The 18,397-nt window shown below is 35.8% G+C and overlaps 1 protein-coding gene across 2 annotated transcripts in view; it reads right to left on the reverse strand.

The window, feature by feature from the left end:
* The window catches only part of Sf3b1 (splicing factor 3b subunit 1), a 329,390-nt gene that overhangs the window by 123,158 nt on the left and 187,835 nt on the right, over positions 1-18,397 (reverse strand). For both annotated transcript variants that reach the window (XM_090402705.1, XM_090402706.1), the window contains one exon: positions 2,550-2,831. In XM_090402705.1, coding sequence (XP_090258831.1) covers positions 2,550-2,831 — 282 coding nt within the window. The remainder of the gene's footprint in view (positions 1-2,549; positions 2,832-18,397) is intronic.

Genomic DNA, 18,397 nt, shown 5'->3' on the forward strand with positions numbered 1-18,397 from the left:
TCACAAAACATGACTAATGTGCTATGAAGAATAATACATAAAAACTGCCATTCGTCGGCTGACAAGTTGAACGTGGAGTTCCAGGCACCGGCTGAAACTAATCTGCAAAAACATTCAAAACCAAGTCTCACAATATGGTTTCCATGGTGGGCATGCAATATGCAAGTCCCACATTACCCGAACCAGCATGAAGCGTCAGCTTCAGTGGTTCAAAGAGCACATACAGTGAAACATGGAAGCTTGGATGGAAAGCTGTGTTATGGAGCAACAAATCACGCCACACCTTCTACTGAGCAGACGGACAGGTGTGGCAGATGAATGCTTGGTGAATGTGTCTTACCAGAGTAACCCCAGCAACTGACTTCTTTCAAGGAGTGTATACACAAACACATTAGAAACATGCTACATACATACAAATTATATACAAACACCTATGTATTACATTCCATATTTTTTCTATAATATCACAATCAGAATGAATATAAACACATTCTATACTCTGATAGTGATACTGCTGCATCATCAGAATCAAGAACTTTTTTTTACATTCAGAATCTGATACTTCTGAATCGTTTTTCAACTCACAGTTGTTGATGTTTGCCTTTTTCCACAAAACATCATTCTCTGTCATCTAATACACTGTTGATGCAGTATTTCTTAAAAACAAGTGCTCTACTAATGTTTTTATTACTTTTCTTCTAAGCAGTTCACACACCCATTCTGCAAGTTTTGATGCAAGAAATCTCTATCTTACTAGAAGATGTCAATGGAACATTTTCAGACAACAACCAGAATGCATATTCTTTTCTCATGTAACTATGATTTGTTGGCTGAAACATTAGGTAAGATGCAACTGACTAGTCAGGCCATTAGGAATAAATACCAAGTCAAAAAAACTTCATGGAGAGCTTATTCTTTAACTGCTTAGACATATGTCTGCAAAACACATCAAAATTGACATATCAGGTGGGATACTTAGATTTCTAACATGTTTGCTGCAAATGATCACTGGCAAGTCTTCCATTAACTCACCTGTCATCCATCATCATTATTGTTCTTTCTTTCTCTCTCTGTGTGTGTGTGTGTGTGTGTGTGTGTAACAACAATAACAACTTTCAGTTTCCAGTTATACCTAGTCACAGTGGTTTGCTCATTTCATTACCCATGTTCATGATCTCTTTAGCACCTTTAGCTTTGATAGCATTTGATACTCTATTGAATATTTATGGGATGAACTGGAGTATCAGGTGAGGTCAAGGAGCATTCACCTCCACAATAGTCCTGGATCTCATTACACGCCTACAGGAAAAATGGTCCAAAATTTCCATTGATCGCTACTGTACTCTTGTGGAAAGTATGCCCTGTATGTTAGTATGCCAAGTATGCCTTGATAGCATAATTTTGAGACATAAAAAAAACTTTGGGATATCATTTTCATTTCCTATTTGACTTAATCCACAGTTTCGTTTTCTTCACTCAAATCTGTAAAGTTATACAGCTTTTGTTCAAAGAGAGAAGGAAATTTTAGACAAAAAGATGTTCAATGCCTTAATGGAAGTTCTACACAACGCAAGCCACACTGACCCCCCCCATCATTACTTTGAAATTTCTTTCTTGTATTCTGAGGAATTTGACAAAATCTCTTGTGTGCAAAGGCACTGCTTACCATGTGATATGCAACTCTTCTTGCACATGCCTAACATAAAAGAATACAGCTTCATCTACTTGTGGATATCTTCCTTTCTTAGTTCCTTTAAAGCACTTGGTTGTTACTCTGAAGAGAATATGGAACTGCAATCATTTCTCCAGTGGTGAATATTTGTCTCACTAATTTATGGACTGTGAGTCTGTTTCTGTGATATTACAATGCAATCTTCTTAAAGACATTTTAAGTGGAAAATGAGGATCCAAATTTTAGTCAAACTCAACACATGACACTCAAATGAAGTGAAAACAGAAATGAATGTGAACATAAATAAATGTGCACAAATAAATGAACATAAATGTGAACATGAAATGATTATAATTAGTATGCACAAATGCTACACAACTTCCCCATGGCAACCACTCCTCCTTTTCACTTATGTGCTCCTCCTCACCTTCTGCACTGATTGGTAACTTTTTTTTTTTTAAGAGCAACCATAGGACACCATCGACCGTAAGATGCATTCCAATTTCAGAGATGTTCAAATGTGAAAAATATGCATCCTTAAAATCAGACAATAAGTAGAATTAATTATCCTGAAAAATAACACACACACACACACACACACACACACACACACACACACACACACACACACACACACACACACACACACACACACACACACACACACAGTATCAAAAACATTTTAAATACAAATATCTACATAATGAAAGAAGAACAAATGACAGATGAGTGAAAAAACAAGGTATCAGATTAAACCATAACACAATAATTATTCCATGTATAAAATACAACAGCAGATAAATCCACTAACTACATTTGAATTAACTACTGTAAATTACTTAATTAGAATAAAATTTATTTCTGGGGCAGTCATTACCTTGTGTACATATGGCCTAACAAGATCATCCAATTTATATAGAATTCTGTCAATAACTTTCACCAGTAAGTGTCGTTCTTGATCTTCTAAAGTAGGCGACATCAACAGTGGCAATATTTGATTAAATAATGGGCCAGCTCCAAATTCACGAGCTTTATCAGTGATTTGACGTAATGCAGCTTTTCTCATTGGAGGAGTTCCATTTTTTATTTTTAATAACAACTTCATTATTTTACGTTCTTTCTGTTCATCGGGACTCAGAGCTTCTTCATCAACATCAGCCTTAACAAAAAAGAATGAAGAAACAGATATGAAATATTATTTATTTACAATAACAAAAAAGTAGCAAACTGTAAAAAGGTATTTGTGAATTATAATAGCAAATTGTATTTCTTATCAAATTCACATATGCTATAATTTTTTTAAAACTCACAAGTGATTAAGGAAAAAAAAAATGAAGACAGTGTCAATTCTATAAAAGAAAATACATTTTTAACAAAGCAAAAGCGATTAAGCTGGATGGTGTCAAAAATGTGATTTTGCTTTTAAAATGATTTAAACTTTTCAAATAACATTACTCATTATCATCAATTTGCACCAAAACCCTATTATTATTATATAGATACCAATAGGTAGCTATGGACTCATCAAGGGAGGACCCTTTTGTAGGACAAGAAATACCTATATACCTATGATACCTTTTCTAGGAATGATATACCTATCATTCCTATAAAATATTTACTGAAGACACACCAGTCCACTGGGAACTTATTCCAATTCTCATCACAGACACTGAAAAGACTTTGGCTTCACCTACTTCTGAACACACCCTTACTCAGCTTTCCCAGGATGCCCCTTGAGTTCTGCTACATGCCATGGGCAGCAAAATTTCCCTTTTATATAAATTCAGTAAAATCCCCTTACAACTTATATGATGGAAACTATACAGTTTCCACATATTTAAGAGAGGATATATTTATCATATATCCTCTCCTCCTGTTTCTCAAACTTTGAAGTCTGTCTTCATATGCAAAATCCACAAGCTATTTATTATATTTGTTACTCACAACTGAATCTTTTCAACTATTTCCTCATTCCTGTAATACCCAGGCAACCATATCCGAGCAAAATAATACACATACAGTCATATCGAAGCCTTGTAAAGCAACAAAATAACTCCTTATTTCTGCTTGTTAGTGTTTCTTACAAAATGTATATCATGCAATGAATTTAGGACCCAGAGGTTCCCAAACTTTCTCAGTTCACAATAATGTCTCAATAATTTTTTAACAGTACTCTCCTAGGCCAAAAGAAATACCTAACAGTTCCATTTATTAAACAGTTAGATCCAAACTACTCATTAAGTATTTGCTTCCTAAAAGCTTAATAGCTATTTGAAAAAATAATGCTAAGGACAAAGTACATTTTTACCTGTATATGAAGAAAATTTTCATGATTACAGCCAAATGTGGACATTAATTTATTGCCAGCATACTAATAAATTATAAAAAAAAAAATAAAAAATCAGCTAACGCCTTTTTATTCCCGTATATACGGGAGTAGGCGAGGCCATTTAGCCCTATCTAACTTTTTTGGAGACTGAGTGGGCAGTTCAATCTCCACTGGTACCCAATCAGAGATAGATGGCCCAAGGCTATCACTAATTAAGCGGTACGCAGTGAAGAGAGACGGCTCAAATGTGCCGCCATCTCGTGGTCTCTAACCCTAACACAATATATTTTAATGTCTGAAATAATGTGGGTTCTACGGTCGATTTTCTTGAGTTTACAGGACGAAAAACCCGAGTTTCCGGGAGGAAAAACCTGCTTGCCCGTGCCAGAGATCGACTAACTCGGGAACCGGTCGAAAAAAGGCTTAGAAAAATTTCCTCTAGTCGCCGACTAGACTCGAAACCAAGACTTCCTTCGTGCGGCCTAGCGCGATGGTGTGCAAACGCCACATCCACTGAGCTACACAGGCTAATAAATTATATTACGCAAAAAATGTGTTATAAATTTTGTACAAATTAAATTGCAATGCGTTTATGGCAAAAGTTACAAATTCCCTAAGGACGTAGTTAAGGAATTACAGCGCTTACAGAAAACTATGCAGAGAGACATTTCAGTATGGAATATGTCCATCCTGAACTGCAATGCAGCTCACACATCAACGTATACCATGCTTAGCACCAAGTGATTCAGAGGTTCTTGAGGCAAACTGGCTCAGTCCTCCTTCAGAGCAAGAATAAGCCTTGTTTGTTTCCTGGAGGGGAATTCTGAGCAGCAATGCATCTCCGTATTGCTTCCCAAATGTGTTCTATTGGGGTAGAGATCTGGGAAGCGTGCTGGAACCTGAATTCGATTAACATCCTTGCCAGAAGTATCTCCACTGCTCATGGATGATGTAGTGTGGCATTATCATCCATGAAAATGAATTCTTTGCCTACATCACCATGGAATGGTCGAACATTATGCTGAAGAACTTCGTTGCAATATCATTCACCAGTTGTAGTCCCTTTTCCAGCACTTGTAGCTCAAGTGTGTCCATTAAGTATAATGCCTCCCCACACTATGACTCCAGCACTGCCATATCTATCTCCCTTTCAATAACATCCATGTGATGGTAAGCAGTACCACTTTTGCACTAGACCAAGTGTTGTCTATAATCGTAGGAAAGACTAAAACAACTCTCATCCATAAAGAGTACATTAGCCCATTGGTGTTTTGTTCATTTTTTATGGATACAACACCATTGAAAACATGCTCTGTGATGAGCTATGGATAAAGGGACGCAAACTACAGTCCTTCAGGTATATAGGCCTACTTGTCGCAGATGCCTTGCCACAGTTTATCGAGATATCTGTGTGCCTCTGCTTGAAAGCTGACCTGCCATGCTGCATCAATTACATTTCGCTGTTATAACCAAAAAATCCGTCTTCATGGTCCATGGTTGAGTGAGGGCAACCTCTTAACAAATGTCTGGAATACATTCCATCGTTTTGACACACTGCCAAGATCCTGGATACAATGCTATGTGAAATCCTAACTCTCTGGCAATAGCAGTAATTCTACAGCCTTCCAATAATTTTTCCCCAGTCTTAACAAAATCATCTAGATGATGTCTTTGAGACATTACAAGACATCCAAGTATGCAACTTTATTCCTTCACAAAAAAGAGCTTCCTTCAAACACAATTCACTTAGCGCAGCCTTTTGCTTTTTATCCTGTAAAGTGCTACTGCGTGACCGCTTTGCATGAGATTTGAAAATTTGAATATGTACCTGCTTTCTATCTGAAATTGACAGTTATGGTGTTCGTCCTTAGATTCTGGACACCAGCGTACTATTACTCCTAAGTCTCTAGCTTCAATCAATTGCAGCATTGGTCAGCAAAGTCTTTAATCCAAAAACCATAATCTTGCACTGGGAAACATTCAACCTGACACCCATTCCATTAGCATTTATCTACCTACAGAATCAGTCTGTGTAAGTGTGCTGGTAAGAATTCTGTATCAGAAACGTCCCTTACCACCAGACGAAACTTTGCATTATCAACATACAAAAAGAGATACTCCAAACCATACTCAATTTATTAATGTACAAGATTAGCAAGGTCATTTAAACAGGCAGGAAAAAGACCCAGAGGAAGACCAAGATGTAGGTGGTCTGATACAGTAAAAAGTGCCTTAGAAGACATAAATATAAGATCTGTCTTGACAGATAACATATTGATTTGGAGGAAAATTGTAGATAGGAAGTTAGTAATGATGTAAGTTTTTCATTTAGTATTATCATATCCTGTACACCCCCTTGAGGGTACATGTCAGGAATTTGATGATGTGTCCTGTAGATAAGTCTTAACAATTCTAAGTTTTTGTGAAGGGTGGTGATACATAGACTCCTGAAGAGTGCATCTTCCAGTAAATATAGGTTTCTTATAATTGGAAAAGCTGAGATAGAGAGCCAATCACATCTCTCTTGACCAGTGAATTCAAGAAAGAAAGGACTCCATTATTTTCTTTTTCTAACAAATTTTATTCTAGGGGAAAGGGTTGTTAATTTTATCCAAGAAACCATCAATTTACCATCTTTGTATGGCTAAATAGTGAATACATTGTCAATACAACAAAACTAAGTGGAGGTAAAGGGATAACAGCAGTGAAGAGACATTTTTTTTCCAAGTGTATAATAAAAGAATTTGATGAAAGCAGTGACAAGGTGACTCCAAGACACAACCTTCCACCTGCTTGTATAGATTACTTTGCCAGGATAAATATACAGAGGGTATAGCAAAGTCGATTAATTAAAGGATGTTAGCTGGAAAGTTTTTAGACAACAGCTGAATAGCACTATCTAATGGAACTTTTGCGAAGCAGGAAGCAACATTAAAGGCCCCTATGGGAAACAAAAATTCACAAATCCTTTCAAATTTGAGAGAATCATCAAAGAATGTTATGAAGCTTATCACAATCAACCCACTTTTAATCAAAATGATGATTTAAAAATTATGGGTATTGGTGACTTTGAACTCTCACGAATAATTCAACCTTCAGTTAGAATACATAATGGAAATGCTTACTTTAAAAAAAATTAAGGTTTCTGTAGCTTGATGTATTTATGTTTTTGTGTCTGGTGAGTACCAAGTATAACCCTTAAAAAAAAAACACTTCATTTAATCACTAGGTAATTACAGATAGATTTCCAAATAATTATTATTCATTTAAACTTGAACAATATGTTGAATATTATGAAGCTTATCACATTCAACCCACTTTTAATCAAAATGATGATTTAAAAATTATGGGTATTGGTGACTTTGAACTCTTACCAATAATTCAACATTCAGTTAGAATATGTAATGGGAATGCTTACTTTTTTTTTTTTTTTTTTTTTTTTTTTTTAAATGTAAGGTTTCTGTAGCTTGATGCATTATCATGTTTTTGTGTCTCGTGAGTACCAAGTATAACCCTTAAAAAAACAACAACACTTCATTTAATCAGCAGGTAATTACAGATAGATTTCCAAATAATTATTATTCATTTAAACTTGAGCGATACGTTGAATATTGTGTAAAGATGTCACATGTATAGTAACGTTACTATGTGTTGTATATCTCCTCTCAGCCTAATTCATTAATATGCAGTTCTTTTACATAAGCAGACTGTAGTTAAAGATGAAACATTGGTTTTTATTGCATTGGGTTAGAGATCATTCATTTCCCTTGATACTTTAAACAGACAGGCATAATTCCTGAATTTTATTTATGCCATTTTGTGAGTTGCCAATTTATTTGGCACTTTTCCTTGGTTGAGTGAAATGCCAGCCTGAATTTATGTACCTGATTTTTGTCCAGAATGGCATGTCTATCCGTAACAAATGCCACAAGTAGAAAAGATTTTGTACACTCCTGGTCATTTTAGAAGTGGGTGAGGTTGCTTTGGCTATCTTAGCATCATTGACATTTTTTGTAATGATGTAAAGACAACTTTTAAGTTGTACTGTTTTAAAATTTTTCCTATTTTTTATCTTAACATTTTTAATACAGTACCTACATAGCTGTCTTGTTATTCTAGTACATTATTTCTGATTTTGAGAATGTGTACGTTTTATTTAAGATATGTTATTTCTTTCTCTGTTTTCATTACTAGATACTGTAATGACCCTGTCTTTGCAAGTTTTGATGATGCCTCATTTCTGTACTAGGTAGCAATCTTTCACTTGAAATCTAAGAAAAAAGTCCGCAGTGGAAGATATCATACCATTAATCAGGCCATCAACATTAATTCACTTTCAGATGCAACAACTTACCTATCAAAGCACTATTTTATCCATTTTTACTTAGTTCGTTATATCACAAGGAAACTCAAGCATCAAATGAGATAACTTGATCTCTGCTAGACTGAAAACAATGCAGGGAAACATCTAGTGAATCTGATCTGATTACAATCCTCACCTTCATGTGTCATGTGTGTATTTTAATAAGCGTACAACTGGAAATTGGACTTGCAATATGTATGAGGTAGGCTCCAAAAGCTTTCAGCCTGATATTCAAAATGTGTGCCAATTTTAAAATCCCATGCATGACTGATAGAACTATCTATGGGGCAGTTAGTGTACCAGTTTCAACTCTACCTGTATCATTCAGTTGGAGGCACTTGTTTGACTAACAAGTGGCCCACTAAGTGGCTATAATGTTAAAAATTGAGAACTGCACTGTGATAAATGTTTTTCACCAAAGAAGGACTTTCTCTAAGTGCTATCAAACAGCGATTGGATGGTATTTTTCGTATTCCACCATGAAGGAATGGGTTAAACAGTTTCGCCTAGGAAGAGAGCATCCAAGATGATTCTCATGATGATCGACCTATGGAAATGATGACTGTGGAAAATGTCTCTCTTGTTGAGGAAGAACTGCTCTATGACAAACAGATGAAGCTCAGAGAAATCTCAGCAAGGTTGGTGCTTTCTATAACAACCGTCTTTCACATTTTCTAACCCAACTCCCAGATACATAAGTTAAAGCTAGTTTGAACACTGTCTAGTATACTGCTAGTTTAGTGTTTCAGCTCTTAATCTATATAAAATTTATTAAACTGGCTTTCCACCGAAGCACTGCTTTGTCCATTTCCATATTTAGTTTGCCATTTTGACTACAAACTGTGCCTAAAGAAATAGCTGAAGTATTTTACTTGTTATATAGGTTCAACATTGAGAATGCAGTCATTTATGTTCCTGCCTATTTTCATAGTTTTTGTCTTTTTTATTGCTCATTTGCTTGCAAAATTTGCTACAACTATTATCTCAAAGACTCGTACGAGATTTATTTAGGATTACAAAATCATCCGCATAAAGCAAAGGGCTATGTTTGACATCTTTGATCCTGTTATCATGTTTAATATCACTTTCTTTCATATTGTGATTGATATAGACTAAATAAGAGTTGAGATAGTGTGCACCTTGTCTTACACCTGATATTATATCAAACATCTTCCTGTACTTCCTATTGCTCTATATAACGTTCCACTTACCACATAAACTTGCAATGTTTAGAAAAATTTTTCTCTCGTACCTTGTGACATGCTTTTTGCTGATGTACAAAACTTAGATAGATATCCTAGTTATATTCACAGGATTTTTGAACTATTTGTCATAAAGTGAAAATCTGATCCTGACAACCCAGGTTGCACTTCTCCAATTTTTCTTAGCCTCTTCTAAGCATACTTGAGTAAATTTCACCTAGAACACTTATTTAAAAATTTCCTCTATAATTTTCACATCATGTTATTTCTCTTTTCATATGTGCAAAAGGAGAGCTCTACTCCAATCACCTGGATTCAGCTTTCTGAATTGTAGCATAACTTCTGTAAAACTTTTATATCTCCTATTTGGACATTTTGAATCAGATATCACCTATTCAAGCTGCCTTTCCACATGCTCTGAACCTCTAAAAAAAATTCACCATAACAACTGTAAGAATATAAGCTTTCTTTAATCCTTCCATGGCTTCCCTAATTTAACAGATCAAATTGAAGAGAAGCTGAATCAGTTACTGTCAGTACCAGAAGTCCACCCACCAGAATACCAGATAATCATCATTCTCTCAACAATCTTAGTGACCATACACCCGAGTAATCCTAAGCCTTTCTTATTGATCCTCTCACCAATCTACAGATGTCTGTTTCTCTCCTAGAAACTCCAACAAAACTTTGTCTATGTTTTCTTTTCACTGACCTTCTCTCAGCTAGTATCAGTCTCAAGTTCTATGGCAATATAAAAATGCCAACTGGGATTTCTCTGACCTTTTCCATGGTCGATTACTCTTTCTGCTCTCATCCAATCCAAACATCTGAAATAATATTTACTTATTTATGGAATGAGAGCCTCCACTCAAAATGACTTCTATCCAAGCCATTGTTCTCCAAAAAGCCAAAACAATTCAAGGTGAAAATTCAAGATTCATTCATTCAATCCATTCATTTTCTTGCTCAATCTATACTACAGAACAAAATACTGCAAGCAAATCATCAATAAATCTAAAACATACTTTGTAAGGACCAAATGCAAAATACTTATCTCGTGTTCAAATGACAGTCAAGCCTTCCAAGTCCCTGACTAAGGCTATTGGATATAACTTATACCCCATCCTTGTTTCTACTCTCTCTACTTTTCATATTCTCATGGTACCATGCTGTAATTACCACAAGATAAGGACACTTTTGTGGTATCAGTCGTTCTCTTCAATTCTTGTATAAACAACCAATGCAAACACCTCCTACAATATCCCAAATTGTTCAAACCTCCCCTACATAAGTCTTGATATTAATAAATCTCCATCCAGACCAGGAGATTTTTTTGTGTCTAATTTGGACAGCATTTTACTGATCTTTCTGTCAAAAGAATACAGTGGGCATTGTATGCTGGGCATCTGGAATGGTTGGGGGACATTTGCCATTGTCAATTATGCATGCATTCCAATGCATGCATAATTGCATAGTGTGAGGCTAGGAGAATGGCATTTTCTGTAGGTGATAATGCAATAGAGCCATCTGGGTATGATAGGGTGGAAATAGTGTTGGGCAGAAGTTATGACCGATTGCTTTGGTGAGAGACCAAAAGACTCAGCTGCTGTTTGGACAGGCTGCTAATTTCCTGCTTTTTTGCTCTTTCGAACTCTGTTTTGGACGTATTGATTGTTTTTTTTGCATTTATTTCAAACTTGGATATAAGCTCTAAAGGAGAATGGAGTAGATGATTTGAGCCAGTTATGGTATGTTTGGTTTTTCATTTGAACATCCTTGGCTAATCTTTTGGAAAATCAAGGTTTAGTTAGGGAATCACAGATCAGAGTACTGTGGGGAATGTATCTTTCCATGCCAGTGAGGATTACGTTGGTTATAAGTTTGGTGCATGTGTTTGGGTTGGAAGGTCGGAAGCAAAAGTCCAACCATGGGAATGAGACATAGAAGTTGCAGAGGCTGTCCCCACTTGGCACTGTTATAATGCCAAACTGCTTTTGTATGAGAGTGGCTCTGTAAGCGCTGTTGCAGGGGGAGGGGATGAGTACTAGGTTGTGGTCAGAATTCCCTAGGGAGGCCCCTCTACATTCACTGTGTATTTGGAAGGGTCATTGAGGAAGAGATCTAGGGTATTTGATGAGTGGTTCGGGTTATCAGGTATTCTGGTTGGCATCTGAACAAGTTGTGTAAGGTCATTAGTGATGGCAAATGTTTCAGCATCTCTGCCTGCAAGATCTGTACAGCTGGAGAAGGAAAGCCAGTTGGTATTGTGGACATTAAAATCTCCTAGGAGGATGATTTTGCCGTTGGGGAAGTGGGACTGGAGAAAGTCAATTTTTAAGGAGAGGAAATTAAAGAGCTCAGAGTGGTTGGTTGCATTGCATTAGGGGAGCGATAGTCCAACCATGGGGAATGAGGCATAAAAGTTGCAGAGGCTGTCCCACTTGGCACTGATAATGCCAAACTACTAGAAAGATAGTCTCTTTCTGCAATAGCTGCACTGAAATGACCACTATCATCAAATCATTTAAGAATATGAACAGCCCACTGAACTGTGTATGAACAGCATTCATACACAGTTCAACTCTAAACTCATTCAACAAACTCATCTTCTTCGTTCATGACATCTACCTTTTCTTCTAAACAGCTTTTTACATACAAATTTCTTTTATATTCCTATTTGTCCCACACATGGCAATGCGGTGTTACAGGTTTTGAAAAACCTATCAGAATAGTTTTGAACATTCAACAGGTCAAACCCACATACACTCTCTGCTTTATAGATGACATGCTAATCATCTCTAGCATTCAGACTGTCCTATATCATCTAGAGAGTATTGCATAAGAATGCAGCATTAATAGTCAACAGCAGTAAAACTAAAATTCAAAACAGAAAAGAAGGAAACATTAAGCAAAACGACCACACTTTAGAAGTAGTAAAAAACTTTCAGTAATTTGGTTCTTACATAACTACTCTAAGAGACAGTGAAAAGAAAGCAAAAGCTAAGATCATAAAAGGCCAACTAATATCTGAAAATCCAAGGTCATCACCACCAAAACAATTTGTATAAAACCACCATTCAAGCCATATTTATGTATGCTTTCCAGACATGGAACATCAACTACTCAACATGCAATTATACGATATTAATAGCAATTTTGGGACAACATGCGTTTGATCAATATTAGGATGCACATGACAAAGTCATGTTCCTAAGTTTGAAGAAAGACCACTAATAGGAATAATTCAGAAAAGTTAGCTGAGGTGGTGAGATACCAATTTAGGCATCCACCCTCACCTATGTTCATTATTCTTGTTCTCTGAGGCCCAACTAATGGATAGAAAGGAAGAGAAAAGCCAAGAAAAGTTCTGACAATATAGAGTTAAATTTTTTTGGAGATGAGACTCACAAACCATCTGACATTTAGTAGTTAGCACATAACAAACTATGATGCTGACCTATTATGTATGGGTTAAATATTTAAATAAAAAGATATCCATAGAATTATTTGGCACTATAACAGAATATGACAGAATTCTAACCTATAATCTGTTATCAAACATTTTAATAACAGATTATAGGTTAGCACATAGGTTAGAAATATGTGGTAGACATGATATATTTTAAAAAATGATTTCGTATGTAAAGAAAATAATTTATTAAACTTCTACATATCTCAGTCACTGTACTATGAGCAACATTCACAGAAAGAGCAAAAAATTCACAACATATTTATGGCTATTACTTTCCAAAACTTAGCAAGCAGTCTGTCGATAAGATTAGGATGATGAACGAGTGTTTCACACATTTCATGGAGCAGATGACAGAATTTAAATCTACTATAGTGTAACATCTTCGTTTGATTCCAATAAACTCTGTCTGGTGTCAAGGGCATGAGAACCAAGGCCTAAACTTTTATTCTAGAAATCTTATGTAATTTTGTTCTTTGATTCTGATCCTAGTAGAACGGCTAGTCTATCCAAAATAGCAAAGCCGACATGAACAGCATACTTGATAGACACCAGGAAAGAAGACAACTTTTGAGCTGGTTTGAAAGTAGTGTACAGATTGTATTTGCAGAGAAAATTTGCTATTTGTTCAGAAGTCCCTTTAAGGTAGAGCATGGAAATCTTCTTCACATTATATTGTAGTCTGGCTGAAGTATGATAATTATCAATCATTTTTTGGATGTCAACTTTACTATTTTACAAACTAGTCATTCTGCTAGGATCAGAATCGAAGAATACCAAGATTATATTTCTAGAATAAGAAGGTTCAGCCTTGCTTTTCATGCAATCAACACTAGATTATTGGAATTAAAGAAAGTTGTTATACTATACTGGATTTAAATTTGATTCTCTATTCCATGAAACATATGAAATGCTACATCACCATCCTAAGCTTAATCAACAGACTGCATGCCTGTCTCCAAATTTTGGGAAGCAATAGCCATAAATTGTTCAAAATTATTATTTCTTTTCATTTGTTAATTATTATTATTATTTTTTTTACAAATCTGTAGCTGATCTAGTTCCTTGGAACTTTAATAGTGTTGCCTCCTGCTCTTAGCTGGGACCACATGAAATTACAACTCATGTTGTTTGAGTCATTCATGGGTATATTTTAAATGCTGTAATATGAATTCTTCCGTTCTCTCTCTCTCCTTGAATGATGCGAATGTTATGTTATGTAATGCTATGTAATCTTGGTATTCTTCGATTCTGATCCTAGCAGAATGACTAGTTTGTAAAATAGTAAAGTTGACATCCAAAAAATGATTGATAATTATCATACTTCAGACAGACTACAATATAATTGTGAAGAAGTATATAGCAGTAATAAATAAATTGTAAACTCCGCTGACATTGATTACGCTATGTCAGCGGAGTTTATAATTTACAACTGGTTGATCAATTCAACCAGTCCTCAGCCCATATAAAGGAGGAGGGTTGTACAGTGGGCTAGAAACCCAATCACAGAAAAAAGTTTTATGCTATGAAATCAATACAAACAAAACCTTCTGAATAGCACTAAATTGCAAATGACCAGGAATGGAAAAAAGGATATGATTGGATTACAAAGTCAGCAGGAAAATAAGAAGAGAAGACATTAAAATGGCAACATGGAATATAAGGACAATGAAACAAATAGGAAAAATGAATGACGTTGCGATTGAAATGCTGAAATATAAAACAGATCTCATTGCACTACAAGAAATGAGATGACAAGGACAGGTGAGAATTGATAAACAACATTATAGTATTATTTATACGAGGGTGGTCTGAAATGTTCTCGGCCTCAAACATAGATGGCAACACTATCGGCAAGATTTTTTTTTCTAAGTTGGTACATCTATCATAAGCATCCACGTGAAATTGCAAGTCATTCTATCAAGTAGTTTGTTTTATACAGCTGTCTGAAGCAAAAGTAATATCTGTATCCCTTGAAATGGATAAAATTGAGTATTGTGTGATTATAAAATTCTTTATAAAAGAAGGGGGTGCTTAAGGGTCAAAGCTGTATAACTGAGAGAAGACCTCCACATAACCTTTAAAGGAATGCGGAGAACTGACCAGGACTTCTGACCTAATGTCCAATCCTCACCTTCTCGTGGTGCACCCTGTTGGGTATCTACTTGGATACTGAACAAACGAAGATAGGCTGGCAATTTGGGATTTAGCCGACCAAATTGTATTCTTATTGGTTAAACCAAAATAAAAAAATGATCGTACAACATGACAAAATTTCATGCCGGCTGGGGCGTCGCTCGGTTAAACTGGGTTTTGTTTAACAGGTTAAACAAAATAAACGTTATTTTCGCCAGGGAACCAGGGCAAACAGCGAAAAGTAGCTAAAACAAATCTGAAAACACACCCCAACTCAACATCACCAGAGTAAAAGATCGGTACTATAAACATAAGAAGCCTGAATGGCGAAGAAATGGAGCTAGCCGAGGAATTAGATAAGTACCAGAGAGACATAATAGGGGTGATTGAAACAAAAAAGACAAAAACTGGTGACATTTCTGAAAAATAAATACAAAATGTTATATTCAGGCAATGACAATCAAGGAAAAGAAGCAGTAGCCATAGTATTCAACACAAAATACGAGGCTAATCTTCTTGAATGGCAGTCAGTCTCAAGTAGAGTAATGTGGGCAAATATGAGAATAGGGAACTGGACAATGAGACTTATTTGTGCCTATGGTCCCACAGAAGGTTCTACTAAGGTAGAAGTGGAAGAATTTTTTGAGGCTTTAGAACAAGCAACTGACACAATGAAAAAGGAAAAGTTGGTCCTTGTTGGGGATCTAAATAGCAGAGTAGGAAACGATTGTGAGACATACAGAAATATTTTGGGAAAATTTGGAGAAAAGGGCAAAGCTAATAACAATGGCAAATATCTGTTGGATTTATGCTCAGAATATGGACCAGTTATTATTAATACCATGTTCCAACATAAAAATGTGCACAAATTCACATGGAGAGAAGAGGCAAGGAATAAGAAAAGTCTCATTGACTATGTCATTGTTGATAGTGATGTTTTCTCCCTGGTGCAGGACACCAGAGTGTACAGAGGATTTGAAATTGAAAGTGATCACTATTTAGTCTTGAGCAGGATAAAATTGAATTTCATATTGAAAAGAATAACATGTAAGAAAGTTTTAAAGCAAATAAAAGTTGAGCAGCTCTCAGATGTAAACTGTAGACTAAAATACAGAAATATTATTGAAAAGAAAATGAAAGAGCTTGAGAACAGGAATCAAACCTTGGAGACTCAGTGGCCAGCCTTGAAGAAAGCCCCGATTGATTCAGCTAGAGAGGCATGTGGTGAAGTTGTCTGCAAGGATAGAAAAATTAGAACTACATGGCAGACAGAGGAAGTTAAAGAGGCAGTGAAGGAAAAGAAGAAAGCATATCAAAAGTTCCTGGCAAATAAGTCAGCTTGTGCTCTTAGAGAATACAGAGATAAATGTAAGAAAACTAAACACTGTGTAAAACTAGCTAAACAAAAGTCATGGGAGGACTTTGGCAAGAGTATAAAAAATAAATATCAAGAAGGTAGCAAAATATTCTGGAGGTTGTTGAAGAAGCTTAGAAATGGAGGAAAGAGTGCTGTAAAAGGAGTTAGAGATGATAAAAGTGACATGAAAACGGGAGAAAAAGATATCCTGAAGTCTGGAGTAATTACTTTGAAAAACTGCTAACTGAAACAAGCAGTGATGACAGCACAGTGATAAAAAAACACTCAACAGGCATGCAGTCAGGAATACATATCCATACTTGAAGTAGAAAAAGCCATCAAAGGCTTGAAATGTGGAAAGGCAGCAGGGGTAGATGATATTCGACCAGAAATGCTGAAGTATGGTGGTATGCAAGTCTTACAGTGGCTGCACTGCATAGTTCAGAAAGCCTGGACAGAAGGACGAATTCCCGATGATTGGAGTAGAGTTCTCATAGTACCTATATATAAAAAGGGAAATAAAACTGAATGTGAGAATTAGAGGTATTTCTGTACTGAGTGTTCCTGGCAAGATCTATGCAAGTATACTTGAGAAACGGTTGAGAAGAATTGTGGAAGAAAAGCTTGGTGAAGAACAAGCTGGATTCAGGCCAAATAGAGGCTGTCAGGATTAAATCTTTACTTTACGACAAATAGTCGAGAAAGCATGGGAATATAACAACGATCTGTGTTTAAGTTTTGTCGATTTGTAAAAGGCATATGACAAGGTAACAAGAGAGAAGCTATTCAATATGCTACAGTTATATAGTGTCAATGTAGCATTATATCAAGCAATACTTAGTCTTTATTTGAGTTGTAAGTCAGCAGTTAGAATTGAAGGAAGTACAGGAAAATGGTTTAATGTTAAATCTGGTATGAGACAAGGACGTACATTTACCCCTCTGTTATTCATTATCTATATGGATCACATTATGAAGGAAAGTGGTATTAAACATGATATCAAAATTGGAGATGTTATTGTCAGCTCTTTGCTTTATGCGGATGATGTTATACTTCTAAATAAATCCACTACAAGTCTGCAAGATTCTCTGAATAAATTGAATAACTGTTGTAATAGATATGGTATGAAGGTCAGCATTAAAAAGACAAAGACAATGAAAATAGGCAGAATCATTGAAAATATCAACTGTGTTGTGAATGGAGAACCTGTGGAACAAGTAAAACATTTCAGCTACTGAAGCACACTTTTTAGTGAAGATGGTAAATTAAATATAGAAATAGACAACAGAATCAGCAAAGCTGGTATGGTGGGAAGTCAACTGAATAAATTCATATGGAATAAGAGAGAAATTAGTCAGAACACTAAATTAGCTGTATACAAGATAGTGTTCAAACCAGTTTTAACTTATGGATCTGAGAGCTGGATCAGAAGTAAAACACTTGACCAAAGACTAGACACTGCAGATATGCGAGTCCTGAGAAAGATTATAGGCATGAACAGATGACATCAATGGCAATATCATATTAAAAACAAGGATATTAGGAAAGAACTAGACATTGTCAGCATCCAGAAATGCGTTAGCAGAGCTAATCTCAGGTGGTATGGTCACTTAAATAGAATGGGAGAGGAAAGATTAGCAAAAGAAGTGTTCTCTGCCAGGTTGGCAGGAAAATGACCCAGAGGAAGACCAAGATATAGGTGGATTGATACAGTACAAAGTGCCTTAGACGATAGAAATATAAGATCTGATAATGTTGGAGTCTTGACAAGTAACAGACTGATTTGGAGGAAAATTGTAGATAGGAAGTTAGTAATGATGTAATTTTTTTCATGTAGTACTATCATATCCTGTACACCCCTTGAGGGTA

The sequence above is a fragment of the Typopeltis vanoorti genome, chromosome 13 (genome assembly GCF_054136105.1).
Source record: "Typopeltis vanoorti isolate ZY-2024b chromosome 13, IOZ_Tvanoo_1.0, whole genome shotgun sequence".
Classification (NCBI taxonomy): domain Eukaryota; kingdom Metazoa; phylum Arthropoda; class Arachnida; order Uropygi; family Thelyphonidae; genus Typopeltis; species Typopeltis vanoorti.